Source organism: Cimex lectularius, unplaced genomic scaffold, assembly GCF_000648675.2.
Source record: "Cimex lectularius strain Harlan isolate CLEC.00 unplaced genomic scaffold, Clec_2.1 scaffold48, whole genome shotgun sequence".
In the NCBI taxonomy this organism is placed as follows: Eukaryota; Metazoa; Arthropoda; class Insecta; order Hemiptera; family Cimicidae; genus Cimex; species Cimex lectularius.
The window spans coordinates 1,412,296-1,439,239 of NW_019392708.1; the positions used below are offsets into that span (position 1 = coordinate 1,412,296).

The 26,944-nt window shown below is 33.4% G+C and overlaps 4 protein-coding genes across 14 annotated transcripts in view; 2 read left to right on the forward strand and 2 right to left on the reverse strand.

Annotated features, from left to right (window-relative positions):
- The first annotated feature begins 1,306 nt into the window (after positions 1–1,306).
- On the forward strand, positions 1,307–12,854 carry LOC106672940 (activating signal cointegrator 1 complex subunit 2). 2 transcript variants are annotated; one of them, XM_014404788.2, is made up of 15 exons: positions 1,307–1,538; positions 1,639–1,716; positions 4,318–4,478; positions 4,535–4,721; positions 4,800–4,997; positions 5,061–5,278; positions 5,346–5,531; positions 5,607–5,762; positions 7,533–7,662; positions 7,732–7,830; positions 7,893–8,024; positions 8,084–8,175; positions 8,238–8,414; positions 8,476–8,681; positions 12,395–12,854. In XM_014404788.2, exons 1-15 carry the CDS (start codon positions 1,506–1,508, stop codon positions 12,520–12,522), a joined length of 2,181 nt encoding a protein of 726 aa, XP_014260274.1. In that variant the 5' UTR covers positions 1,307–1,505; the 3' UTR covers positions 12,523–12,854. The 2 variants fall into 2 exon arrangements, with proteins under 2 accessions (XP_014260274.1, XP_014260275.1); XM_014404789.2 differs by having other exon boundaries at positions 5,610–5,762.
- A 214-nt stretch (positions 12,855–13,068) lies between these two features.
- LOC106672941 (superoxide dismutase [Mn], mitochondrial-like) lies at positions 13,069–18,790 on the reverse strand. 2 transcript variants are annotated; one of them, XM_014404790.2, is made up of 6 exons: positions 18,576–18,790; positions 18,449–18,503; positions 14,614–14,780; positions 14,422–14,535; positions 13,428–13,607; positions 13,069–13,365 (listed from the first exon to the last, which is right to left on the reverse strand). In XM_014404790.2, the coding sequence occupies exons 2-6, from the start codon at positions 18,499–18,501 to the stop codon at positions 13,205–13,207; spliced, it is 675 nt and encodes a 224-aa protein (XP_014260276.1). In that variant the 5' UTR covers positions 18,502–18,503; positions 18,576–18,790; the 3' UTR covers positions 13,069–13,204. The 2 variants fall into 2 exon arrangements, with proteins under 2 accessions (XP_014260276.1, XP_024082087.1); XM_024226319.1 differs by lacking the exons at positions 18,449–18,503; positions 18,576–18,790 and adding an exon at positions 15,088–15,111 and having other exon boundaries at positions 13,101–13,365.
- LOC106672942 lies at positions 18,720–24,247 on the forward strand. Of its 3 annotated transcripts, none has more exons than XM_024226320.1 (6): positions 18,806–18,895; positions 19,577–19,781; positions 19,846–19,998; positions 20,083–20,485; positions 22,265–22,567; positions 23,888–24,247. In XM_024226320.1, the coding sequence occupies exons 4-6, from the start codon at positions 20,441–20,443 to the stop codon at positions 24,188–24,190; spliced, it is 651 nt and encodes a 216-aa protein (XP_024082088.1). In that variant the 5' UTR covers positions 18,806–18,895; positions 19,577–19,781; positions 19,846–19,998; positions 20,083–20,440; the 3' UTR covers positions 24,191–24,247. The 3 variants fall into 3 exon arrangements, with proteins under 3 accessions (XP_014260277.1, XP_024082088.1, XP_024082089.1); XM_024226321.1 differs by having other exon boundaries at positions 20,116–20,485; XM_014404791.2 differs by lacking the exons at positions 19,577–19,781; positions 19,846–19,998; positions 20,083–20,485 and having other exon boundaries at positions 18,720–18,895; positions 22,282–22,567.
- Positions 24,248–25,229: 982 nt separating this feature from the next.
- LOC106672934 (protein tyrosine phosphatase type IVA 1) overlaps positions 25,230–26,944 on the reverse strand; it is a 59,638-nt gene continuing 57,923 nt past the window's right edge. For all 7 annotated transcript variants that reach the window (XM_014404755.2, XM_024226322.1, XM_024226323.1 and 4 more), the window contains one exon: positions 25,230–26,861. In XM_014404755.2, coding sequence (XP_014260241.1) covers positions 26,750–26,861 — 112 coding nt within the window. In that variant the 3' untranslated portion in view covers positions 25,230–26,749. The remainder of the gene's footprint in view (positions 26,862–26,944) is intronic.

Consider the following 26,944-nt stretch of genomic DNA (forward strand, 5'->3'; position numbering starts at 1 on the left):
TCATATTGTACAATATTATTATAATTTTGAAACAAATGACTTTTAAATTTAAAAAAAGGAATGTCTAGTTTTGCCCTTAATGTGTTATTAAGAGCAAAATCAGGTAATAAATTGTTAGATAAATTTTAATCTTTCACTAAATGATTTTTTCTGTGTGTGGGGCTCATTGACACATTCTCAGCAAGAATAAATTTTTTATTTTTAATGACTTTTTAAAGTAACAAATAATTATTCTAATGAAACATTTGGATTTTCTTTCCTCAATTAGTCAGCGTGATAGACTCTCAGCTCATAAACTCTGTAGTGGGTTTGCTTCACACTGTCACCCTTGGCCCTTTTTTTTCACCCAACCGTTCCCCACTTCCCTCTAAAAAAATATATGCATTGCATATTGATCAATTATGTTCCTTGACTAATTTGCAATGTTCATAAGTTTGGATAGCATTCACACTAACCCAGAGTGCTCAATATTCCTGGAGGTAATTGGGGATAAGCCTCATTATATGTGCTAATAAATTACAGCCACTTGCCAGACTTTGTTCACATTACCCTAGATTACTGGATATTCCTCAAGGCAATTGGGAATATGCCCTTCCTCTAATAATAATGTAAATTGTTTTTATATATAATATTACTTCATTGTTTTCTTTGCGTTACTTCTGTATTTTGTACTCTATTTGTTATCATTATATTAACGATTTATCACTTTCTGATTGATGAATATCCAAGCAATATATTCTTTTTATGCATAGCTTAAATAATTCTTCTTCTTCTTCTTGTTATTATTATTAATTTTTAAGGGCGTTTTAACGGCTAAGGTCATTTCACGCCCTAACATCCAAACCTTCTATCTTAGGTTAGCTATATCTCTTCTGAGTGCTATAAAGCTCTGACTCCAAACATTCACTCGTAATCTTATTTATCCTATATTATTATTATTATTATTAAGAATAAACTTAGGAAAGAAAGTGTCTTCAAAATATTTCAATGTTTGAAAATAATTGCTCTGTAATGATTGAAAGGTGAATGTGAGCCATAAAACTGACTGAAAACATTTCTTTTATAAAAGTTTTTTTTAGGAAATTCAATAAAATGCAAAGTGATAACCAAGATTAAAAATCAAATGCAACAAATGTTAACAATTTGAGTACTGTAAGTTTAACAGATATACATTATTTTTGAAATGAATGTGTATCAGTTGGTTTTTATGGTTTAAGTATAAATCAAATTGAAAGAAAGAAATTATTGGGTTAACTTTTGTATTTGAACCGTGTTGTTTTTGTTCCCCCTAATATGACATACCCTAGCATCATTCTGGGCCATGCCCTAATGGTCGAAGGTTCGTTGGGCATATAACCGAATGTCCTCTCCCAACAGGCTCGTAACCTTATTTTCCTGTTTCGTGTTCGGCCATTAGTGATGTTTTATGTGATAATAACTCTGTTAAGGTATTTTTAAGAGATACGACAGTGTTTCTTTAGCCCTGACGAAAACAACCTATTAACATGGCTTCAGAAAATCCCGAGAGCAGTTTGAGGGTTGGTTTTTTAAGTTTTTTTTTTCTTTAAATATGAGTTATAATCCTGATTTGACTTGTGACAACTGTATTATATATTTTTATTTTAAAAACATTTGCAGGAATGCAAAGAAAAATCCCTGGAGGCTTTGTCAGTGTCTGTCGAAGAAGGAGGTGTAACGAGAAAAGTGCCAGCTTTGGTATAACATTTTTATTCAATTTTTTAGTTTTTAAATATTTCTATTATCTGGTATTGATGAGTTCTAATTTGATGAGTAAAATTTAAATGTAAATTTAAATTTAATTGAAGAGTTTTAATGAAATATGTTTAATTATGAAGAAAGAAAATTCACCGAAACACCAGATAATCATTTAGTGTGCTTATTTTTAACTACATTCCTTGTTATTTATATACCATTCATTCAAGTAGTACTCGATAATCCTCCATCAACTCTCTTGTACTACACATTTATGCGTATAAATAACAACAGTTCTCACGATTCAACTTTACTTGAACAGCAAAAGTTAAAAGCTTGAATCAGTTTTTATTCATACATGTTTAATTAAAATTGATCAACTTTTTGTGTACAAAGCATTGACTTAGCTTGACTAGAAATCCCTACAATATTTTATAATTTTCATTCCAATTTATTAAATTTAAAATTACAAGCATATTTTACCAAGTAGAAACAAAAAATATATCTTGGTTTTGAATGTTCTAATTTAGAACAATTATTACAACAAAATAGAACTGTACAAAAATGGCATTTAAGCCTTTTTTATTTATGCTACAACCGAGTTACAAAATTATAGACACACCCTAATTGTTATGATTTTTCCATGTAATGGGTTTGTACTACAAATATTTATTCAAAACACATGTAATAAATATTTTTCTTCATTAAACTTTAATTTTTCAGTAAATAAGAGAAAAAATTATTAAAATACTAAAATTAAACGATTTTGTCGCAATTTAAAACAAGGTTATAATATTTTGTGGCATTACCACTCAGTTTTATTATTTCCAGTAATCTTTCTGGAATGGTTTTGTACAAATTTTGAATAAAATCTCGAGGCAAATTATTCCAGGCATGATTCCAGCATGTTTTAAGTTCGTCGACAGAGTTGTACTGCTTACAGTCTTGATATACCATCCTCGATAATTTTCCCCATACATTCTCTATAATTAAATTCACTATTTTTCGTGGTCCGCTTGACCAATTAATATCATTCAATTAATTAAGGTTTTTAGTTGAGATAAAAAAGTCAGTGGCACGGGTGGGATTCGAACCCATGACCTTCGGCTAGATACACCGCTGCTCTACCACTTGAGCTAACGTGACTTCGATCCACTCGGCCACCAACCTTCCATCTCAACCCCACCTTTTGAATTTTCCATTTTTGAAAAATGGCAAAAAGGAGGGAAAATTCAAAAGGTGGGGTTGACATGGAAGGTTGATGGCCGAGTGGATCTAAGTCATGATAGCTCAAGTGGTAGAGCAGCGGCGTATCTAGCCGAAGGTCGTGGGTTCGAATCCCGCCCGTGCCATTGACTTTTTTATCTCAACTAAAAACCTTAATTAATTGAATTTTCTATAATTTTCAAGTCTGGTGAGAGTGCAGGCCATTCAAGTTTTTCAATGCTTTTCTGTGAAAGCCATTCTTTAACTATTTTTTCCTTGTGTATGGGTGCATTGTCCTGCTGGAATATTGGAGTCCTTCGCATAAATCACTGAAACTAGTTTTTTCTTTGTCCAGTAATTTCTTGTAATATTCCGAATTGACTTTTTTTTGGAAGAAAACAAAGATTCCCTTTTTTATTACACCCAATACACCCCGAAATCATCAAAGATCCACCACCCATTTGGCCTGTGACAAAATTTTTTCTTCTTTAGTTAGATCATGAAAGTAGTATGCGTATCCATCCAGGCCATCCAAATTGAATTTTTTTCATAATAAAAAATAACTTTTTGCCAATAATCTTCATTTTTCAAAATGTGGTTTTCAGCAAATTTGACACGGGCTAGTTTGTGGTGGGGTTTCAGAGCTGGTTTGCGTTTCAGTTTTCTTTGGACTATGTTTTCAGTTTTTTAAGGAATCTCTTAACAGTTTGAACAGAAACATCAACACCTGCCTTCTCTGCGATGGCTTTTGCAGTCAAAAAAACTGTTTGAAGCAACGCGCAGGATGTGCGATTAGTCTCTTCTGGTCAAGGAAGGAGGTCTTACAGAGCTATGCCCTCTTCCATAGTCTTCACCTAGTCGTATTTTCTTTGATACTGATGAAAAACTTTGTTTTATGCGTCGGGTGATATCTCGCATCTTCATTGAGCAAGTGGATCAACCAGCGCTCCTCATCAGAAAATCTTCTTCCTTTGTGCATTTTAAAATAACTTTGAATTGCTCCAAATGAACTCACAGTAATCACTTTACTAAAGCACAGTACAGTGAATACTGAATAAACCTTTGGAGTTATAACATAAACGTAAACAAAATGTGTGTCTATAATTCTGTCGCAGTTAAATCAAAACTACTGTTTATGTACATTTGTATAAGATTATCAGATCAAACCATTTCCAGAGTTAATTTTCTTTTAATATCATGAACAATATTCTAATGGCAAAAGAAATCATTTTTGACTGTTGAAATCGTGATTTTTTAATGTGTCTATAATTTTGTCACTCGGTTGTATTTTATGAGATTAGTATAAAACATCTCATAATTATTTTTAAATTATTTGATTTTCTAATCCTTTCTGGATTGTTGTAGTAGCACATATTATCTATTTACTTTTGTTTTTAGAGCTCATATTTTGCTAGCAATCGTCAAATGACTTGTTTCATTACTCCACCTAAACCGAATGATGATGGTGCCTTTGTTCTTGGGGCGAAGGATAGCTGGCTTAGTAAAACAAATATATTTAAAGAAAATATGCAGTGGCTGCTGACTTTACCTCATCACAGGTTAATAGAATTTATGTTTAACACTGTCATAAGCTTACGTCTGCCAAATCCTACAGGTTTTGGTCTCAAATAATATACGGGAAAGATTCGTGGGATTCTGTGATAACATTTTTACAAGAAGCCTATCCTTATTACATCCTCGATAGCCTGCCACAAGATCCAGATATAAAGCAAATGTATTTCCAGATTTATTTCCTAGTTTTTCGTATAATCAAAAGAGCAACGACTCGGAAGGAATCTGAGGTAATTGACAATTCAGTTGAAAAACTGAATATATTGAATTTATACTTTAATTTTTTTTATTTTTTATTGCGACTTCAGGCACATTGGATTGGTGCTAAAAAGTTTGGAAGCTTACTGTACAATTATACCATTGTCTCATTTCCAATTCTTCTTGATGTCTGTGTTGTATATGGAGAAAGCTTCAAGGATGAAGTCCACAACATTATAAACAAAGTTTTTAAAGCTCAGCCAATGTACAAAGAAGACCTTAATAACTTAGTTCAGCCAATAAAAACAGTGAGTGGATTAATGAAAATAATTGTAACTTAACAAGAATTTTATTTATTTTTGTCCTTGAAGATTTTTCAATCGCTTGAAGACTTATTTCCGGAGCGTTCTTGTGTGCCTGGCGAGTTGACAAAACTAAGTGATAGAAGAGTTCCTGGGCTCGATATGCCAATGTCAAAAATACAAGATGTGATTTTGTACTTGCTTGATGTCTCTGCTAGTCTTTCTACTTTTATTAATTTTTATCCTGATGCCGCAAATATACTGCATCAACACAAATTCGAACTTAAGTATGTAAAAGGTACCGAAGATGTTAAAATAAAGGAAATTTTATTTATTTTATACTTAAATTTTTAGCATTTCCACTTTGTACGATGATGTAATACCGTCTGTTACTAACGTGGTAAAAAATCAATGCTTTAATGATGATAAAATGAGTACGTATTTTAATTTAATGCTAAAGATAAACCACACCAGGTATTTTTTAATAACGTTGTTTCATCAGTGTTTGGAACCTATTCTCAATTCGATATTATTGAAAAGGTAAACTTTTAATTTCTACTTGTTCTTAATTTTACATATTCTTTAGTTTGTGGTTTACACATGATTCATTTTCAGTAGTGATGCCAGAGATCCAGATTTGACTAGGCTTTGTAACAATTTTATAGATACTTTGTCAAATTCTTTTATCCACTCCATTTTTATCACTGATTACAATAATAAATTTGCGATTGAATCTGATTTTGAAATGATATCACAGATTTGTCCAGAATTGTATCCTTATAAAAACCTTATCAAGCTTTACATAAGAGTAATGACACATGCAGCAGTTTTGACTAAAGCGTTTGTCAAGTCGATGTTTTCAGGCTTATGACACATGCAGTGGATTAATAAAGCGTTTATACCATCAGTTGAGAATTCTGATTTTGCAAGAAATTTCTGTCGTCAGTTCCCACAAAGGAATTATGAAAAAACAATCTGCATGAATGATGAATCAATGCCCATGCTCTTTCTATTAAGTCCTCTTTCCTCATAATATTTTATTTTTAGGTAAATTAACACAGATATTTTTGTGATTTTCATTCAACAATGAATTCAGTTCTCATGTGACCTAAAGCAGTAGAATTCAACTTCGCTGATTAATTTTTCCACAACTATTTTTTGTGTTTTGGTTTTCAATTAAAAAATAAAATGAACTGTGTGAGTTGGGGCTGTCTAACTAAAATGCAACTACTGAACGCTGGCGTTTTCAAAATGTTTCCTAGACCACTGCAGGCAATACGCACATGTGTCAGTGCAATGCTACATCTATGGACAATTCACAAACTCGGTTTTCTCTGGATAAATGCCTCAGCCAAAACTGCTGCATATGTCATTACCCTAAACAATGACTTAAGTAATTAATATGAAGCATGCTATACAACAACATGAACAATTTGTTGGTTCTCACATTGTGATTGTGACAAACCTATTTTGCAATGTGTGAAAAAAGATTCTTTCTATCAGAGAAATGGTAGAAAAAGTCATTCAAGTCCATCAGAAAGAGCAAATTACTATCTATGGAGTAGTAAAATCCAGACATTTGGGATGCAACAAAGCTCTGTAAGGCATTGGGGTATAACAAACTTACCCTTGCTTGGGTGCTACTAGGGCAGAGAGGCAACAAGGAGGTAAACCAACGAATGTTCAATAAGGACACTTATTGGCTCAGTTTGGCCTGTGACAGCCTATTGGGTAAGCTCTCAGTTCAATGGGTTTGTATTCTAGGATAGTGCAAAAGTAACAAGTGCAGAGCAAACACCATTAAAGGACCATTGCAGAAACTAAAGTTAACTAATTCTAGGAATGATAGCAAGACTGCTGATAGCAGACTTCAGAAGCAGATATACAGACTCTGACTTGTTTCTGTTCCTCAGAAACAAGTCTATGTAGACAATGCCAGGAAGAAGAAGAAGAAACAACAGAAAATTTTCTCATTGGTGATGGCCTAAGTAGATAGATTCCTACTCCTGGGAGAGGAAAACACAAGGCTCGAAGGATACGCGCTTGAGCTCTTCACATAGCTTTGAGATCTGTTAAAAACCATTTCATTTAACAAAGAGCTGTACAAATAATGTAGATTTCATAATAGACCAATGTTGGTCATGGTGCGTTAGGTTTCCTTTTAACCTTAGCCTTAACCATAAGAAAAATAAAATTAGAGACCATGCATAGATGTCTATATACATACATTCGTTTGAATTCACTTCATTTTTTAGTTTTACTTTATGTACCAAATAATTTTTCTACATAAGCACCCTTCTAATAAATGGACAAAATCTCATTTCCGAGTGGTGTCTTCATTTGTGAAGTTCGACTGTAGCAAGAATATTCTTGTGCGGTATTGTTTCCCCAAAGTATTTGTTAATTCTTATTTATTTTCTTAAAAATGAATGATTAATTTACAATTGAACTAAATTTGACTTTAATTTTTTAAACAATTTGTGTTTTTATTAAACCAGCCAAAATTAAGGAAAAAAAATTTCCTTTACCAAATTATTGTAGAGACCATGAGAAATTAAACTTTCTAAAGCATTCGCTATTGAAAACTTGCGCTGCTCCACATAGTACCGTCCCACCAGCAGAAGCTATGCCGTCAACAAGCCAGTCAACTCAACCAGTCAAAACTGATGCAGTAAATGTTTAATCATCGTGAATCATTTATTCAAATTTTTTCCTACTGTCTTAAATCTTTATTTTACAGTATGCAAATAACTCACCAAAGCCTAAAGATAACCAGTTAGCAGTATTAATAGAAGAAGTGAAAGATATATTACCTCAACTCGGCGATGGATTTATCGAGGTACGTTATCATCAGTATACAATAAGAATCATAATGTATTAACATGTTTTATTTTTTGTCAGAGGTGCTTAGTATATTACAAATATTCAAGTGCGGATGTGATAAATGCTATATTAGAAGACTCCTTGCCACCGTCGTTGCAGTCCCTTGATAGGGAATTGCCTTATATACCTCCTGAACTTGAAAATGAAATTGTAAGTTAAAAATTAAAATTTATCGTTACAAAAATATTAATTTCTGTATTTCTCTAAAGCAAAAGGAGGCTGTGCCAACTGTGAATATTTTAGATTTTAATGCATTTAATGAAAAACCTCCAGGTGAAGAAATGACAGGTTATCGCAAAAAGTAAGTCAAAACAATTATATTTAATTTACTTCTTTTGATTTTTTCTCAATTTTTTTTTTTAGAAGGGACGATAACAAATCATTTAAAGATTTAATCGATGATAAGTCATTTAGGGAAGAATTCAGAAACAGATTTTCAGAATTAGGAATTATTGAAACATTAGTTGATATATATGATGATGAATATGATGATATGTATGACGGTGAGGTTGATGTCCAAGAAGTAGGAGAATTAGATCGGTACGACCAAATACGATTTAAAAATTAGTTCAAATATTTTAAACGAAATTTGTTATTTCAGAAAATTTGTCACTCCCCGAGTGCTAGAACAAAGAGCAGAAAGATCGTCTTCGGAATCTGATGACGAAGAGGTAGAAGAGGATGAAAATCAAAGAAGAACGACTTATCTAAATTTTGTCGAAAACCCAGAAGATGTAAGAGCAAGGTATGAACAGAGAAGGGCTTCGAAGACTCTCAAACATCCGCATCCTCCAAGAAATGTAGCAGGTGAGTGAAATAAAACATAGTTACTTCAATTTTTCTTTCTATTAATAGTTGTATCCAAATTGAAAAATTAATAATTAAAAAAATAAAGTAGAATGAATAAATAAAATTAAAAAACTAATTGCAACGAGTACTGAAAACGAAATTTTTTTATTTTTATGTATTCATTCTACGTTTTACCCTCGTAAGCAAAGTAGGAAGATAAGTGAGAAAGTCGTTCGGTTGCCTAGAAATTTCATTGTTGATACTGGATCCAGCATGCTCAAATTCTATGAGATGAATAGATGCAGGTCAAATGGAAGTTGAGTATGTAAAAAGTGTTAGTACCATGGCAGCTACTTAGATTTGGGATTTGTAGAGGCTGGTGAGGGTAAAGCTCGTGTGATTAAGCAAGCTGAAAACGTCTCATACCATCTCTTAAACCTTCATAAAACTGTTTTAATTGTATCTTGTATGCTTGGCGGAAAAATAGTAAAGCGTATGTCGGTGCCATTATCAAACAATATTGTCAAAAGACGGATACTTGATTTATCAAATGGTGTGAAAGAATCGCTGGTTTCTTGCATCCAATTCAATTCATTTTCTCCCAAATCACCAATCAGCTAACATCTTTGGGTTGGTTTTGTGCAAACCACTTCCAGCCAACGCAACAGATGCTAAAATATTCTGTTCATTGGACGATTTCTTTCCAACTAATTAAATTTCATGGTCTAATTGCATCGATAAGTGCACAGATGTTGCAAAAGCAACGACTGACCAAAGGATCGGAGTGATTTCTAAAATAAAAGATAAATCAAAGGATTACAGCAGCAGTGTTCTCCACAAACTTGCTTTAGCTATGAAACAAATTCCAGCCACTTTTAAGAAAGTTTTGGATGAGATTGTTCAAATTATTAAGTATAGCTATTGAAGTCAAAACTTTTCACTTTGATACTATAGGATTGTTGGGAGGCTTTCATCATTCCCTGCTTCTTCCCCTCCCCAGGTGGCTGTCTCATGGGAAAGCACTTTCCCGATAATAGGATTATGTTTTGAAGTCTTATCTCTGTTGATGGACCACAATGTCAGGCCAACGTTTTAAATGATGAGAAATGGCAGTGAATATTTATCATATATTTTCATGAAAATGAACGAGATAAGTCTTTCTTTGTAAGGGAAGTTCACAAGCACAACTTTTGATGCTAATGAGAAAGTTCTCGCCTTCAAAAGAAATATCCAGTTTTTGGATGAACCCGTTGATTAGGGAGCGGTGGAGTGTTTTTCTGTGTTACATGTTGAAGAAAACAAACTAGAGCTTGTGAACGCTGATTGTTGAAAAATGTGAACACCTTCGAAGTTTGGATGTCTTTTGTGCACTACTTCATAACAGCTCAACATTCAATGCTGCAAGACCATGAACAGGCTGTCAAACTGTTTTCAGTTTCGATTGAGCCAACCAGGCTATCTTAATGATACGAATGTTCAATAAACATTACTTCAGACATTGAAATCTACTTAAGAGTCTGATACTTTTTGACTCTGTCTGGAAAACAAAAAAATTGTTTGAAAAAGCAAAACGTGTTCTTTTATTTACAACTTATGCGAATCCAGATTTTGTACCTATACAGTACCAAAAAACTAACTACCAAAGCTGTCTAGCTGCTGTACCCAACATCAGTCTCCAGCTTTCAAAAATTAAATACCCAAATTGTGCAGGCTAAAAAACTTCATTCTTCCCATCAATTTATTAATCATTAATGTTCAAATTATTATAATTATTACTTTTCAATTTGGCTTGAGTTTACCTATATATATATTACACAGGGCGGGCGACCAGGACCCGAGGGGTTAAAAGCCTGAGTAGACCCGTACCCCATCCCTAAAAGGTCCGGGACCTGGTCGGCTCACGAGTCCTGCATAAACCTTTTGGACCTATTCACAAACCCCAGGATTGTGGACCATTTTATCCTGGGGAGTGTTTTGGTTATGTCCTCTCCTTCGAAAGTATTAAATCTTTCCCTAGCATACCTATCGCATTCTGCGAGGTAGTGTCGAGCCGTTTCTTCTTTTGTTTTGCAGAAGGGGTCTGGTAGAGTACCCATTATGAAGAGGTGTCTTCTCAAGGGGCAATGGCCCGTTAGGATACCTAACAGCCTCCTTATTCCTCCCCTGGAGTTAGAGAGTAACCATTTCGTTTCTTTAGGTCTCCTTCGATTGCCTGCATCCAGGGGACATATTCCATTCCTTAAGGAATTGTTTCATGCCCCAGCTACCTATACTCTCTTTTGCTGTGCTTAAAGAGTGGGGTAATACACGTTGTGGTCCGACAAACGCAGTATTTGATCCTTCCTTGGCCAGGCTGTCCGCCTCCTCATTGCCATAGTGCCCCTTATGAGCAGGTATCCATATGAGGGTTACCCTATTCTCATACCTGGTGATAGTCCTATTAATGAGTTCAACGGTTTCCTCTACCAGTCTAGATGTTGATAGTTCTTTTTGTATTGATTTTAGACGGGCCTGACTGTCGGAAAAAATTTTAATATCTTTTCCCTTAATCTTGTTATCCATAAGTGTTCTACAGCAAACATTAATGGCCCAGACCTCTGCCTGAAAGACCGAGGTGTTATTACCAAGAGGAGAGGAGATGCTGATCCCTAATTTAGGTATGTGTATTCCAGCACCGCTTCCCTTATCCTTAATGAGTGAGCCATCGGTGAAGCAGTCTAGGCTACGATGGTCATCATCAGACCTATAGTTATAGTCACAGGGACTACCTGAAAGTACTTTTTCCCTAAAGGTGTTTTCACCTTTTTATCGCTTACACCCAGAAGTTGGTTGTTGACCTTACTCAATAAATGTAGAATTTTCGACTGTACTATATTATTTCCCTTATGGTTCCAGCTGCCTTCACTAATTAATCTATAGCAGCTGGTTAGTGCTTTAACCTTGACCACAATGTGTAGAGGTGTAGTGTTTATTATCACTTCCAAAGCTAGGGTTGGTGTAGTGGGAAAAGCTCCCGTCATCATCATACAACCTAATCTTTGGAATGACCTTAGCTTGTTAAGATTGAGTTTACCTACCTATTGGTTCCACTCTATCCAATTTGATTTTTGAGTTGCGGGTTTTTTAAATAAAGTTAAGTACATCAATTTAATGTTGGTTTCATATTGATATCTTCTCCAACACATAATTAGGAATGGACTGGCTAATTAATAAAAGTTTTATTTACTACATACTAAAACTTTCTAATTTTAAATACTTGAATGAGAGGGGTTAGATTTGGATTTTGTTCTGTGAAAGGGGTCCACTCGTTAAAAAGTTTGGTAAGTCCTGCTTTAAAAGTAAAAAATATTCTTCAATGTTAAATGGAAAATTAGCAGATATTAGCTCCTCTGGGGTGCTTTAGCATCTTGTGTTCATCTCCCATCTGCCTTGGTTGAAAAAAATTGGTTAAAAATATACTAATTTTTAAAAGGTGCCATTAACTATAGTCATCAGTTGTGACACTAAGTGTAGTAATTTTTATCATTGAAATTTTATTTCTGTCAGCTTTATTTGAATCATAAACTCTTGTGTTGTTTAGGTAATCGCAGGTTTGTCTCACGTCAATCCTATATTCCTAAATTTATTATTTTTTAATATACAAACCATTTATATTCATGTTCATTATATTCATAATTTACACGTTTGATCTTTTTATTTTTGATTATATACTGATTGATTTTCTATTTAAGGCGATTCGAAAGACACGGATGTACTGAGAAGCCGTAATAACAAAACTGTCCACAAGTCATCCTATGCCAACCACAATCGCAAAAAAGGTGCTAAAAATAAGAGGGCGCATGGCCTACTACCATCCTAATTCCAAAATTACAATGAAAGAAAAGCAAGTGCCTGCATTTTATTATTACAAAAACAACATGTCATGTAAAAAGTATTTTTATTGTTCGTTCTTTTACGGATGAAAAGTTTTGTATTTTTTTAAATATTTTGTTTGTGAAAGAAAAAATCACTATTTTCTAATAATCTCATTTTCTGAGTTACTTCTAAATATGTTTTGTCTTATTTAAAATTTATTTCAAAGGCTGTGATTTAAATCTACTTTGTGAAATAAATACAAATAAAAATAATGGGTGTAATTGACCACTGGATTTGTATATAAAATTTTGTTTAATACAACCAGTGGCAAAGTGTAGTTGAAAAACTTGTGACGAAAAATTATTATTTTACAATTATTATTTTGTTTAACATATTGTAAATTAATAAAAAGTATTGTCTTACTCTATCTGTGAATATATATAATATTATTTTACATATTATGTTTTGAACCATTATATTCAACTTCAAAATTATTCACTGTTAAGTCTAAATGTCTAAATTTAAAAAATAAAATAAAATAAAATATATATTTCCAACAAAATAAAAATTTTATTTTATACACATAAAACAATAATCAAAAATTAAACAAAATGGAAAGAAATTAAAGACAGGAAAATCTATGAAAATGTGAACTTAATTGCTTCTAGGATATTTCATTTTAGATTCTATGGGCAGCTGCCACCGCCAGCAGCTTTCTCATATCTCTGAGCTACATCTTTCCAGTTGACAATGTCAAAGAGCTTTTTAGTATAATCGGCCCTGACATTTTTATACTGTGGGTAGTATGCATGCTCCCAGACATCAACCGCAAGAAGAGGAACAAGACCTAAAATAAATATTATTTAAAACAATATTATTAGTTTCACATAAAAATAAATAAATAAATACCAGTAGAACTAAGAAGGAGTTCCTGATTTTGTGAAGTAACAACGCGTAACTGTTTAGTCATTTTGTCATATCCTAGCCATCCCCAACCTGAACCTTGTACTGCATTTGACTGATTCATTAATAGAGTTCGGAAGTTGTCAAAACTGCCAAAAGTACTGTTTAATGCTTGAAGTAATTTTCCTGAAAAAAAGAAGAAAAAAATACAATTGTGATTTTAACCCACCATGGGGGTGTGCTAATTGGGGAGCCTCTATGCATGGTCATTTCCCCATAAACACTTTTGTAATGGAATACAATTTTATTTTCTTCGTGGCTCTCTTCACCATAAACCAAATCATCTGAATTATCATGAAAAATGAGGGCATAGGGCCTCAACAACTCATGGATTAATAAAAGCGTAAGGGGCCATCAAACATAAAGCTACTGAGACTGGGTTTCCACATTGCTAAACCTAAATTGACGCTCTGATGCCAACATATTTATATTATATTGCCTAGGATTACTAGACCACTCTATACACCTTTTAGACACAAAAGTTCAGGTTTACAGTTCAGTCCATTAATGCAGTTTTTTATTTTTGTATTATAGTAGAGACTATTAAACCACTAGTTTTACACAGTTACCCTTTAGTCATTATCAGTGCCTACCTACTGATTCAAAAAATTTTAGGTAAATATGGTGTGCCAGGGTCTTTTCAGTCAACAGTTCAAAAAACAGTGATTACAAGAGGTGTACAGAGTGGCCTAGTAATCCTAGGCAATATAATATAAATAAGTTGGCATCAGAGCGTCAATTTATGTTTAGCAATGTGGAAGCCCAGTCTCTGTAAATGAAAAAATAAATAACAGCATACTTGTATTTCTCAACTAACTGTGAGAACCCCACGACTATCCACACTGTCTTTTTTATATATCACATTTGAAGAAATACCGCAGTGTGCAAGGTAAAGATTCCCCCCCCCCATGGCATGTTTTATTAACTGTAATATAAATACCAGAAGGTTCAGAACCACCAGGGCATAGATTTTCCCAGTACATAGAATGGTTGAAATGTCCTCCTGCATTGAAGTTGTAGGCTTTTGAAAAAGTATTAATTGCTTCAAGATCATCTGAAAAGAAAATCAAATAATGAAAGTTAATAGCATTTATTTTAATAAACTATACGCGCATTTTTAAAATATACTTGCTTTTTGCCATTGCTTCTTTCAATTTTTCTTCAGTCGCATTTAAATTGTTAACGTAAGTTTGGTGGTGTTTTTTATGATGAAGTTCCAAGATTTCTGATGAAATGACTGGCGCAAGTGCGTTGTAAGCATAAGGGAGCTCAGGCAATGTATGCTTAGACCTGACACCACTGAAATAATGCATCTTTTGATGAGACAAAACATAATATAAAATGGAAATAAGTATGGTTATTGCCTATTCAATTTTGAGTGAAAATTTTTATTACTAGTAAAATGTCTAAATTAGTGTGTAAGGTGGAATAAGGCTCCATCTAGGATCACAGGGCAGATTTGTAATCTGTCAAGAGTGTGATTGGAATTTTTCTTCCTTATATGTATATTGTCTTTGACCTAACACACATACACACACACTGAATTTGGCAAAATGTAAAAACACATCTGACAGATCAACCCAAGATGAAATAAGCATTAAATTACCAGTACATCACCGAGCAGACCATAGGAAGAAATCACAAGATATGTCTGAATGTTTTTCCCCATTTATTTGCTTATACTTCCCAGCAATGTGAATAGGAATGGGCAAAGAGTTCTCAGAAAAATAAACCCTGTAAAATCTATACATTTTTGCAATTGGACCCTTACATACGCCACGCTCAATTAAGAATAGGGGAATGTATCAGTGATTATTTTTCTTGAACTACCATGGCAAGCCAAATGAGTACATAAAGAAAGAAACCTAACAAAAAATGCTTTACACAAGAGATAATGCGTTTATTGATAATGCATTAATGTTGTGAGGTGATAGATTATAAAATTTGGCCCAGGAGATATCTTGGGAGAAAGGGAGATAATTTTATTTTCTTAATTTTTTTTAATATTTCAACCTTGAGGTTGACCAGATCTTGTTAGATTTTACATTTTTTCTGACATAGCTCAAGCGCCTTTAGCATTCAATAAATATTACTAACTGCAATAATCAAGATTTTCCAACTTTGCTGAAGCAGGTCTAAGCTCAAGTGATTTTTTTAGATGAATTCTTTAGTATGTGTCTCTTTTCTGTGTTGGCAATTCGAAACTTTACATAAGGGTTTGGGTCTAATTGGTACATTGCTAACTAAATGCATTACCGTTCATTCGTGAATGTTCTGGTACACAGAAAAGAGACAATTTACTCATACAATCGCATACCTTGCACTAAGTGATTAAGTACATCTTATCTACCAGAGAAGATGGCTCATTTTGCCTTATATTTTTTGTATAAATGCTCAATTGGCAAAACTTTCTAACAAAAACCCCCAACTTTCTCTCAATTCACAAGTGTCTATGGCAACTTCAAGGCATACCTGCAAAGATTCTTGTCAGCCTCTGCAGGAAGCAGTAAATGTGGCAACATTCAGCGTATGGAATACATTTCCATTTAATTTTGCTACATATACTTTTATACTGTGTAAAATAGCAAAATAACAGAGAACCGCTAAAACTTATTTTCTGGCCGCCAGAGAAACAAAGGTTGTTGAGCAAAGAAAAACGGAAACATTCCACAATGTAGTGACAGATACAGGAGGAGTGTGTAATATCGCCCTTTCAGAGCTGTTGTATCCTATATTCTGTACCTACAGCACACCAGTGAGTCCTAGTTCGTCAAGTTCCAATGATTCAATTTATGTTGTACATTTCAAAGCACTTTCTTCTTGCAAGTGTAAAATCAGTTTTTTAGTTGGTGTCTGCTCTAAAACTTGCAGAATCAGCATGTACCATGTATTTATGCCAATCTTCATCAAAAGCATATTCAGTCCATGCCTTGTTAAGAATCCTGTTAGGTTTCAAAAAATTTTCCAGCTTTCTACAATGCATTCTGTTGTTTCTTTCCTTCTGAGTAACAAGTTCTTGGATTGTCTGTGCCCATGAGTGAATTAATTGTTTTCTCATTTTCATCGTCTTTTTGTATAAGATATTCATAGTGTAAATTTTCCTTGCAAGGGCATCTATCTGCAAGGGTGTCCTGAGACCCAGTAGAGAATAACTTTACTTTGCAAACCTAATTTATTCTATTTAATTTTGCGACTCAGTATCATTTTTGAGATAATACTGTTTGAGCTTAGTGCTCTGATGGCTGCTTGGCTAAATGACATGATTGCTATGTTCTTGTTTTTTACCCTCTGTTTCAATTGAACTGAGTTTATCTCTCAATTGCATCACAACACTCCTGACCACGTACAATCTTAATCCTTTTTAAAAAGATAGTTCGTAACATGTTTTGTAACGGTCCGGATTTCGAGCCCTTAGCTCATCATCAGGCTGTAGAAACCCTTCAACCTGATGATGAGCTAAGGGCTCGAAATCCGGATCGCTGCAAAACAACTTACAGTGAGTAGGAACTATCTTTTTAAAAAGGACTAAACACCGTTCCCACTTCATCATTTCCATACAATCTTATTCTCGAGCTGTCATGTACCAGCAGGTGGTGCTGTTCTCAACAGAGAACATTATCCATGTTCTTTGTTAGGAATGATGGGGAAGGAGGAAAAAGCTCAATTGGTATTTTAACCCTTAATTTTCAACGGTAAAACAAAAATCTCTTGCTAATAGGAACGAATTGATCATCTGGCAAAGAGTAAGAAAGTGCTCGAATTCTTACATTTTACAAATTACTTTTGAAAAAGGTTGAAATCGAACAAGACTGAAAGGAGTAAAAGGTTTCCAACTAAAAAGTGCATCAAATTAAAGCCCTTGACACGTAATTAGAGTAGTGCCGGCATGAAAAAAAAGGAAGAAATAAATTAAGATCTACCACTTCGAAACGAATCTACGGCTACGATTTTAATGCTAACACCAGAAATAAAGTGGACAAAAGGCTCTACCTTTATTCCAGTGTTGCCTCGAAAAAGAATGAAAACCATTCGAAACGTTGGCACATTAAAGAATTGAGAACTACACTTGTTTTCTGTATGACTGCACATCCCACAACCAACATCATAAACCTGTTTATGCAACCTTTTTTTTCTGCAAATAAAGAAATCAGACTTCTGCAAATGTCAAAACTTCCGTCATTTTTTCATACGTGAATAGTGAAAACCGCATATGTCAAAACCACAAGTGTTAAAGGGGTTACTGCACTATCATCCTATTTTTTTTTGCATTACCTCTGGGACACCCTGTATAGACTTGTCTCTACTTCAAAACCACATCCATGGGTAAACCACACCTGGGCAAAAACCACTACTTTTTTAAAATTATTTTTTTATTTTTTACAATGGATACCAGGAACTGAGTGAGAAACTGGAGGAGTTCCCTCCTGAGGACTGCAGCTGTACAGCTTATTGTACTTTATCCCTGGCTCCATTTTTTTTGGGCTCGCAACACAAGTGTGAATTTGAGTCCCCGGTGTGCCGGTGTTCTTCCATCATTTTTGAAGGGGTTGGGACCAAATTCAGGGTCGGCTGAGATCTGATCCCGCCCCTTCCATTGATGAGTGCCGTGTTAATTTCTTTCAATTGCGGCCACCGGTCCCCTTAGGCGTCAGAAAAATTCCAGAGGCGACGGTGGGGATCGAACCCACGACCGCGGGATCTACTAGCTGAGAGTATGATGCCTTAACCACTTGGCTACCGCGGCCCCCAAAACCCACTACTACTATCACTACTTAAATGAATGGGCTAAATTGTGTTAAGGTATGTAAATTCGATAACTTAGGTGTATTATGAGAGTTGGCAAAACCAAGTTAGCTTTAACGTGCTGGATGAAAAAATAATCAGTAATTGTTGAATATTGAGACGCCACACAAAGTACACAGTCGGTTTTTAATCTGTTACATTTGAGGATTGAAATAAAAAGTTACCGGCTGGCGGAAGCAGCTCCTCTCATGAGGGATACCATCTTTGCTGGGATCATTGCTGTGGGATAAACAAGGGCGGTTTAATATTGTGATGATAGGATGGAAAGAAGGGTAAAATTTATGAAAATACCTCGACCTTGATGTTCTGTTTTGAGGTTAGGGGAAAATACTCAGGTTTCAGACGTTTCCAAGCGGGCCAACAACGATTTGACGCAAGGACAAATTGAGGGATGATAAAAGGTTATGACAATAGGTACACTCAAATAAGTACGTAACCTGACACAGTTTGTACTTTGAAAAGGCGGGCACGTCAAATACGACAGACAATTAACACGAATGAACTTTGAATTGAACCTGAATAATACCAAAATAAAGTGTGAATTTGGAGGATTTTTCTTTTCCAATGCCCCGAAATACTGAGAATGACAACGGACACAGCAAACTTCATAGGTATACTTTTAAAAACATACTTCTTCCATGATACATTAAATGATAGTATTTCTGTACTGATAATTTCTATGTATACCTCATAAAACCATTACCACCAGCCAATGTACCAAATTCTCAAAAATATAAGTAATGAAGGTTCATTGTGGAGCAGATATACTATATACTAAGGCCCATACCTAATGAATTTTGAGTGTTTGTTTCATAGAAATTATCTTTATGTACAAAACTAATTACCGAAATTACTAAAGGTTTATTGGTGCTAAGCTGTACAGAAAGCTTATATTAAAAACTTCACAATTTGTACTGATGGTACAGGAATAAATAATTTTGAGTGTCAGCCATAGAAAAATTATTTTGTACATCTTTGTCACAAAATACTACATATTGTTTTTAATAACACTAAACTGTACACATAACACACTATTGGACAAATTTGACGCAACACTCAATTTATTTAGTTGAAAATTAAATTCATTATCTTTCTACGTTAGCTACAAGTACAAGCTATCGTGGTCAAAATAATGCTTTGTTATTTACTTTTTTCTGATTAATCCCATTTGCTCAAAAAGTAGCATTATGCCCTTCCATTCTGTTACGCCTAAAGATCGCTTTCGGTTAATCTTTTTCCTTCATTAATTTGACTTGATATTCTTATTCTTAAACCTTTTTCAATGGTTCCAGTCAGGCACTTGAGTAGGACAGTGTCAGGGTGTAACATTATTTGAGGAAAGATACATCCAGCGTGAAGCCTCCAGGAGTCTGATTGTAAAGCACTCTACAATAGTATTCTTCAGGGTTTCACACTGGAAGGCAAGGGCAGGTCGACCTAGGTCTCCAGACCAAGGAGTCAGTCGGTTCATCCATTATCAGGCTCCATAACATCGCGGTATTACAGGAAATAAGATATGAAATCCGATAAGACATGTTTGAAATGTTTCAATTTACTCCAGGACTGTAAGAAGAAGGCTCAATGAAAATAACCTCAGGGCCTGGTACCTGTCTCGAGGACTTGTTCTTACCACACCCCTGAAAGTTGCCAGGCTTCAATTCACTCGGTAACATGTTAATTGGAAGATTGGGGACAAGTTCTCTTTACAGATGAGGTGAGAGTTGGCCTCAAATCTCCAGATGGGCGTAATTTTATATGTAGACGCTCAAAGTACACCTCATGCTGTATGGTTCCTCAGGTGGCATTCCATGGTGGGTCTTTGATGTTCTAGGGTGGCATTTCCTTGGACCTGCACCGAATTGGTTGTTGTGCAAGGAAGATCCTAACTTTACAGAGGTTCTACAAGACATAATCAAAGGACGTGCAGTGCTATTTGCCCCACAGAATTGAGAGAATATTGCTAATGCAGAATAATTCCAGGCCCCATAGAGCGCGTATTGTGGATGACTACCACAATGAGGTTGGAAATGTGTGCTTGGTGTGGCCAGCTTGAAGTCTAGATTTGAACTAGATATGGAAATGGCAGTTCTTGATAAATGGGAAATAATTACTAAGGCTTTTACCAGAAATTTTTTCCAGGGAATGTAAAGGTGGACATGATTTGTGCCACTGGAAATATTCAGTATTTAAGATTACAAAAAGTAATTAAATTGTATTTATTTATTTTTGTTCTTTACTCAATAATTGTTTTTTTACAATTAGATAATAAACATTTTATTTTTAGATATATTATTTGTACAACTAAACCAATTTTAAGCATACAAAATATGAATAAACAAATGCATTAAAATTTAAGAGTGGTGTGTTAATTTTATCCATCAGTATTTATTAAAAGCATAAGAATTGGTACTTGACTTAGTGAAGCAGTTATAATCAATTTTGAGTGTTTGAGCCATAGAAAATTAGCATGTACAGCTTTTTAAACTACCACAATTCGCTTTATTTACCTGCTGCATGTTTTACAAAAGACATGTGTTAAAAACTTCACAATTTGTACTTTTGGAGCAAATGTAAGCAGAGTGTTTAAGCCATAAAAAATTAGCACAATGTTGCTCAAACCACTTGTTTTACATTAAAATTTTTGAATATGTTTACAACAGATTCTAACAACTGAAACTAGGATAGTTTTCTTACTAAATCACAGTATTGACAACTTTCTATCGCAACCATGGAACATGGGGCAATTTTTAGAAGTTAATTGACCAGTAACCCCCTTCTACCCCCATTCTTTATGACACAAAATACTCCAATTTAATTGTTTTTATTAAAACTAAGTTTTACACAAGACATGTATTAACAACTTCAGAATCTGTACTACTTAAGAAACAGGTATAAACAATTTTTAAGGTTTGAACTATCCAATTTTATTTATATATTTTAAATAAATATATAAAAACTATTACTTTAAGTATTAGAGAAGATACAAGAGATATAATTAGCTTATACATTTTTTAATAAAATTTAGTTACTAAGTAGCTAATGATAATAAGCACTATGCTAATATATAAATTAAAAAATTGTGAAATTATTACTTGTGGATTGTAAAGTCGAAAGCAAAATTTTTTTTTGTTTTGAGATTTTTCATGTTGTTGTGTTCTGATGATCCTGAAATTTGGTCGTTACTGATCATTTTAGTCTGCCTATCCTTACTGGATTGGTCTTTCAGATTTTTGTGTGCCTGACCCAGCGAAGATAGCCATACCAAAATGAAAAGTAAGTACTATTTTTTGTGTTTCAATTATATACAATTGGCACAATCAGTTTATTTATGCTGTACATTAATGTTTACAGTTTTATGAGACACTGTAATAATAATAATAATTTAACCTCAGTAAGTCAACCTCGATTCATTCTTGATAACCCGACCAAAGAAACAAGTTTTATGTTGTCATCTAGTGGTATTCTTAGATTAATTCCACATTTAGTCAGTTACTTTTTAAAAATAATTTATCATTGTTATTTGTTTATCAGCTTGTTTCTAAAATTACTTCTCATTAATAAGCATTACACAAAAATTTATTGAAAAACGTTTATTCCTGTTCATGTTAATCTTACAAATTTGTAGATATACTTCTGAGCCATCCCTTATTTGTGTTTCCTACAAACACAATTATTATACTTCTGTTTGTTTAAGCTATACAAGATGGGTGTTATTGGCTGTTTTATGCCTCAACTTATTTTTTAATTATAATAAACTGTATACAAAAATATGCCTAAAAATTTGATAAATCATTACTCAAATATTTGATGATTAAAATATGGTATCATCTAATTTCTGATAGTTAAAACAACAATTATTTAAATTTTAATAATTCTAAGCATTATTCATTTATGGTATTTATTTTAAGTTACTTTGTTAGATGTGTAAAACACTAGTGTTAGAGATATTTTATTACTAGTTGATTTATGGTTTATATCAGTTTGTTTGTGTTCAAAGTGGAGTAACAAAACCAAATTCTACCACTTCTAAGCAGTTTGTGAGGAATGGAGAAGTACGGCCTCCTCCTGTCACACTTTATGAATCTCATGCAGTTGCTGATGAAAAGGGCGACTCTGAAGCGCCAACTATTATTCCTGAGAAACCATCGCCTGATCTAGCTGAACCAAAACTGTTTTCATCGCTTCGTTTGGCCAAGTCTGTAGAATCTGGTGTTTCTAAGACGTCAAAACAATCGTGTAGGACAATCAAGGTCAATTCAAAGCCGCAAACATCCCAAACGAAGGTAAATTAGATCATTTCACTCTTTTCATACAAGAATTTATCAAGTATACAGGGATTTTTTGTCAATTTAAAACTTTTTTTTTAATTTGATCAATTTGTACTTCAATTAATTCAAACTTTTCTTGTGAAATTATAGTAAGATATTATTTTTACCTTCTTTTTTTATTATTTGGTTGTAAACGCTCTTCATATATAGAAATTACACCAAAAATCTAAAATATTTATTGTTTATAAATTATATATTTCTTAATCAGTATTGTGGCAGATCTCTCTTCTCTTGTGACAACAATATCTCATTCAAAGAGGTAAATCAGTCTTGTATGGGAAAAAGGGATTAAATAAATGCTCCAGTTTAAAGGGTGGCGTCCTGGAGTCCCTTAATTGTGATGAAACGGGATTTAACATCCTATCTTTGACTCTGGTCTCAAGTGACTGAACTCACTGCTGAACTAAACACAGAACTGTTGGGCTCAGCACCGACAACTACACACTCCCCAGTACAAATATTTAGTTTATTATTAGTTTTGTACCCTGGTTCAGCCAGGAACGGCCTCGAGTTGCAAACCTTGGATGGTGAGACCTAGGAGGGTGTCGACCCTGGGTCCTTACAGACGAGGCTGTATTTGCAATCTGGGATGGTGTGGATCCCAGGTCCTTGCTGATGCAGCTGTATACATGACCTCGGTTGAGGTCACCTAATCACACCTTGCCCTGTGAGCCTTGGACAAAGTGGCTGATTACAAAGTTGAGGACAAGGATGGAAACCGCAGGCACTGGCTAGGCCTCGGGTGCTAGTGACAATGTCAAGCAATTCTTAATTTTTTGAATAAGAGGTTATGCTTCTTATTCATCGTCTTTAAAATTATTTGATTATTCTGTAATATTTGCATTCTCGCATGAATTTGATTATAGTAAATATACTTAGTGTTTTTTGTTCTTTTCTTTGTTTTTAATTTCATTTTACATCCAGGAAAATGTTGAACTCATAAAGACCATGAAATGGCCACAATTAGCCTTTTGATTTATTTATTATTGAATACTTAGCATTTTGCTTTAAAGGTATCCTGATCCTTCCATTTTCTTGTTTTTATGAGTTCATTATTTATTGTTGAGTTCACTTTATCATTTTACCAACAATTTGAGGCATCATCACTTCAACCTTGTTCTATATAGACAATGATGGAGCTCCACCACATAATAAAACACTGCAAATATAAATTCAATAATCAAATAAGGGGTTTCTTCATTAATTCACAAGGATCAGATGATTGTAGTCATTGCAGTTGATGTATTTATAAAATAGTTTGAATTTTGTTTGCAGGGGTTAAAAACAATCAACATCCCGTTCGATGAGCAAATTTACAGGGGTCTTGTGGACTTGCAAGTGAGCGAGGAGGACATTGGAATTTGTCCAAATGTACCATTGAAGGTGAAGGAATTTGTAAAGAATAAAGAAGAAGAGCCAGTTTTGTCGGATTATTATAAACCAGTTTTTAACAAAGAATATATTATAAAACCAAATCCACCAGTTTTTGATATTCAAAAGCAGCTGCACTTTACAGGACGCTCAGTTTTAAATGCAACTAAACATTGGGCAGATATCAATTCAGACTTTAAAATATAATGTGTGTTTATACAATATATATTTTTTTCTAAATCAAATATATTTCATTTACTTTTACCTTTTTTGTGTATAGTTTATTTAGCTTAGTTTTTATTTCTCCATCATGCACAAAGGCTTCATCAACACCATGAAAAATCATAAAATTCAAAGTCCAACATTGATAATTGACTCCTCACTCACCCATAACCACAAATGACTAGTCTAGAGGGTTGGTTAAATCCTGAAGTGTCCCGGATGAAGTGACCACCATTTAGGTAGAGGTCTCTACATTCCCGAGGTTCAGTGCCTTTTGATAAGAGGGCAATAATTTGTATTTCTAACAAATTACAGTTTGGATTTAGTATAAATTGTCTCTTCCGTCAAGTTGTATGCAGTTTGAAAGAAAAGTAAAATGCTCAGTTCTTTTTTCAAGCATTCAAGAAATATATCACTATGGGTCTGACAGACCAACACAGTGAGGTTAGGAAGACCAAAATGGTCGACAATGATTGTATTACCATTTTAATAATACTGGTTTTTCACAACTTAATGGCTGTCTTGATAGGGTTACAATTTTTTTTTACCTTCAAAATTATTGTTGACTTGAAAGATTTGCTTTTTATCTAGGGATTTCCAAACAGAGATGAACAAGTATTTTGTTTTGTATATTTAATTATTAGGGCATTACTTTGTCTTTTTTGTAATAAATATTTATTTTTAGATTTATGCCAGTTTTGTCGATTTAAAACCGTTTGCAAATTTGATACTTCACTTTCATTCTGGCTTTTCTTGTGAACTTTTTCAGACCTTTAATTTGGTCGTTATTGATCATTTTAGTCTGCATATCATTGCTGTTGTCACTTGATGAAATTTATCCATAATGACCATATTAATTTTTTAATAATCAATCGTATGCACCAAGTTCTGCTTTGCCTTAACGGGCGATACTTTTTTAAAAATATTATATTTTGTTATTACATTGAAATATAATAACTTGAACTTTTAATTATACAGACATTACTTTTGATCTAAGGATGTACAAACAGGAATGAAACAAATATTTTGTTTTGTATGTTTATTTATTAGGTCTTTACTTTTTCATTTTTTGTTGTAAATATTTATTTTATATTTAATTCACAAGTCAATCTAATACCTTTGTACCATTATGTAGGTAATCAGATATGACAAATAGACAAGTTTACATACATCATTAAATTTAAAATCGAAAAACCAATTTTTAAATAACTTAGCAACTCTCTCCCTTCTCCCATGCATACTTATAATTCTAACAACCAGATAGCCAAATACACAACATAAATACACATATACATATAACAATCTAATACGTAAATCATCGAGCCTACTTACAAATGTGATGATTTTTTTTTAAACTTTTTTTTATTTTTTATTATTATTAAGTTTTTAAGTAATCTTCCTTGGTTATCACATCAAAATACTTTTAAATGTTTTATTTCAAAATATAACAAAAATTTGTAAATCTTAACTACTCTACCATATTCCCTGCAAATAATGTAATGTAGTAACTCTAAATAATTAACATCACATTCAAGTCAAAATTAAGCATTTACATAATTTCATGTTTCGCTAACTATTGTTTTTTTTCTTGTTTTTTTGACAATTTCTCTATAATGTGCTTTCATTCACTTTCTCCAATTACATAAGAGGAGCAAAAGAGAATAATAAAAAAAAAGTGAATGTTTTATTTTCAAATACATCTACACAGCATTATATTATAATTACAGTACCATTAAGAATTGGTTATAACTTAATCTGATTATGATGTGGCAGTGTTTTTATTTCACAATTTTTAGATATGGTGGTTCTCTTTGGAAAATATGTCACCATAAAAAATGTACATTAATATATTACATGTTTTATTATATTGTGAGATTACACACATTTTTCACTTCCCAGTTGTTAAAACATCACCCCCATCCCTAATTCCAGTATCAAATAACGGCTGTCTGTAGATTTGTCAAAATTAATAAGTTAAAAATATATTCATTGAATTTAGCATGTCAACTCGTGCAAAAATATTTTGGTTCATACAATATATAATTTTGTAAGTTATTCTTTGATTGGGGGGGGAAGAGGAGCTTTTATAATTCTGCAACATTAGGTTTAAAAGTAAACCCAGTTTTCTCCTTTTACTTTTCTCATTTGTTTTCTATTCAAAAACAATCTGTCATATCCAAATAGAAGTTACACACTCCTGTTAAGATTACTAGAAACAAATCTAAAATGTTGATTAATTCAAAACTCAGAAGGTTCGAGCACCTTCGCTTCTTTTTATACATATTACACTGTTAAACTTAAGACGAACTAAGAACTATTGGTACAAACATAAACCTACTTTATCAATGCATGACTTTTGATCTTAATCATACTTCTTACATTCTAACAGGCTACATGTCATCCCTTATAAATAAATACAAATAAAAAAAAGTAAATTATATAAAATGATATAACATCTAAAGAGCATAATATAGATAATTAACTTTAATCAATTAGGGTCTATCAATGCAACGCATGACTTAGTTGTGTGATTGGCTAAAATTGTTACTGGATACAACAAGAATTCTTATGCCCATTCTTTATCTTCAGTCTAGATTTTGGCCTGTATTTCTCTAGGAAAGCCAGCTGCTTAGCATTAATAGCACCTCTGCGTTTTCTAAAAAATAAAACAAATATACGATAGAAATGGTTTGACTTTTTGTAAATGATGGTTCTACTCAGAAGATTTGTTGTCTACAA

Excerpts from the sequence above, each read along its gene's own strand:
- LOC106672942 (XM_024226320.1), top strand. The coding sequence starts at position 20,441 with ATGATTTGTGCCACTGGAAATATTCAGTATTTAAGATTACAAAAA. Across the intron at positions 20,486-22,264 it reads AGTATTTAAGATTACAAAAA|TTTGTTTGTGTTCAAAGTGG; the intron begins GTAATTAAATTG and ends GGTTTATATCAG. Across the intron at positions 22,568-23,887 it reads CGCAAACATCCCAAACGAAG|GGGTTAAAAACAATCAACAT; the intron begins GTAAATTAGATC and ends TTTTGTTTGCAG.
- LOC106672940 (XM_014404788.2), top strand. The coding sequence starts at position 1,506 with ATGGCTTCAGAAAATCCCGAGAGCAGTTTGAGG. Across the intron at positions 1,539-1,638 it reads ATCCCGAGAGCAGTTTGAGG|GAATGCAAAGAAAAATCCCT; the intron begins GTTGGTTTTTTA and ends AAACATTTGCAG. Across the intron at positions 8,176-8,237 it reads ATGACAGGTTATCGCAAAAA|AAGGGACGATAACAAATCAT; the intron begins GTAAGTCAAAAC and ends TTTTTTTTTTAG.
- LOC106672941 (XM_014404790.2), bottom strand. The coding sequence starts at position 18,501 with ATGATCCCAGCAAAGATGGTATCCCTCATGAGAGGAGCTGCTTCCGCC. Across the intron at positions 13,608-14,421 it reads TGGTGGTTCTGAACCTTCTG|GAAAATTACTTCAAGCATTA; the intron begins GTATTTATATTA and ends TCTTTTTTTCAG. Across the intron at positions 13,366-13,427 it reads ACTCCTTCTTAGTTCTACTG|GTCTTGTTCCTCTTCTTGCG; the intron begins GTATTTATTTAT and ends TATTTATTTTAG.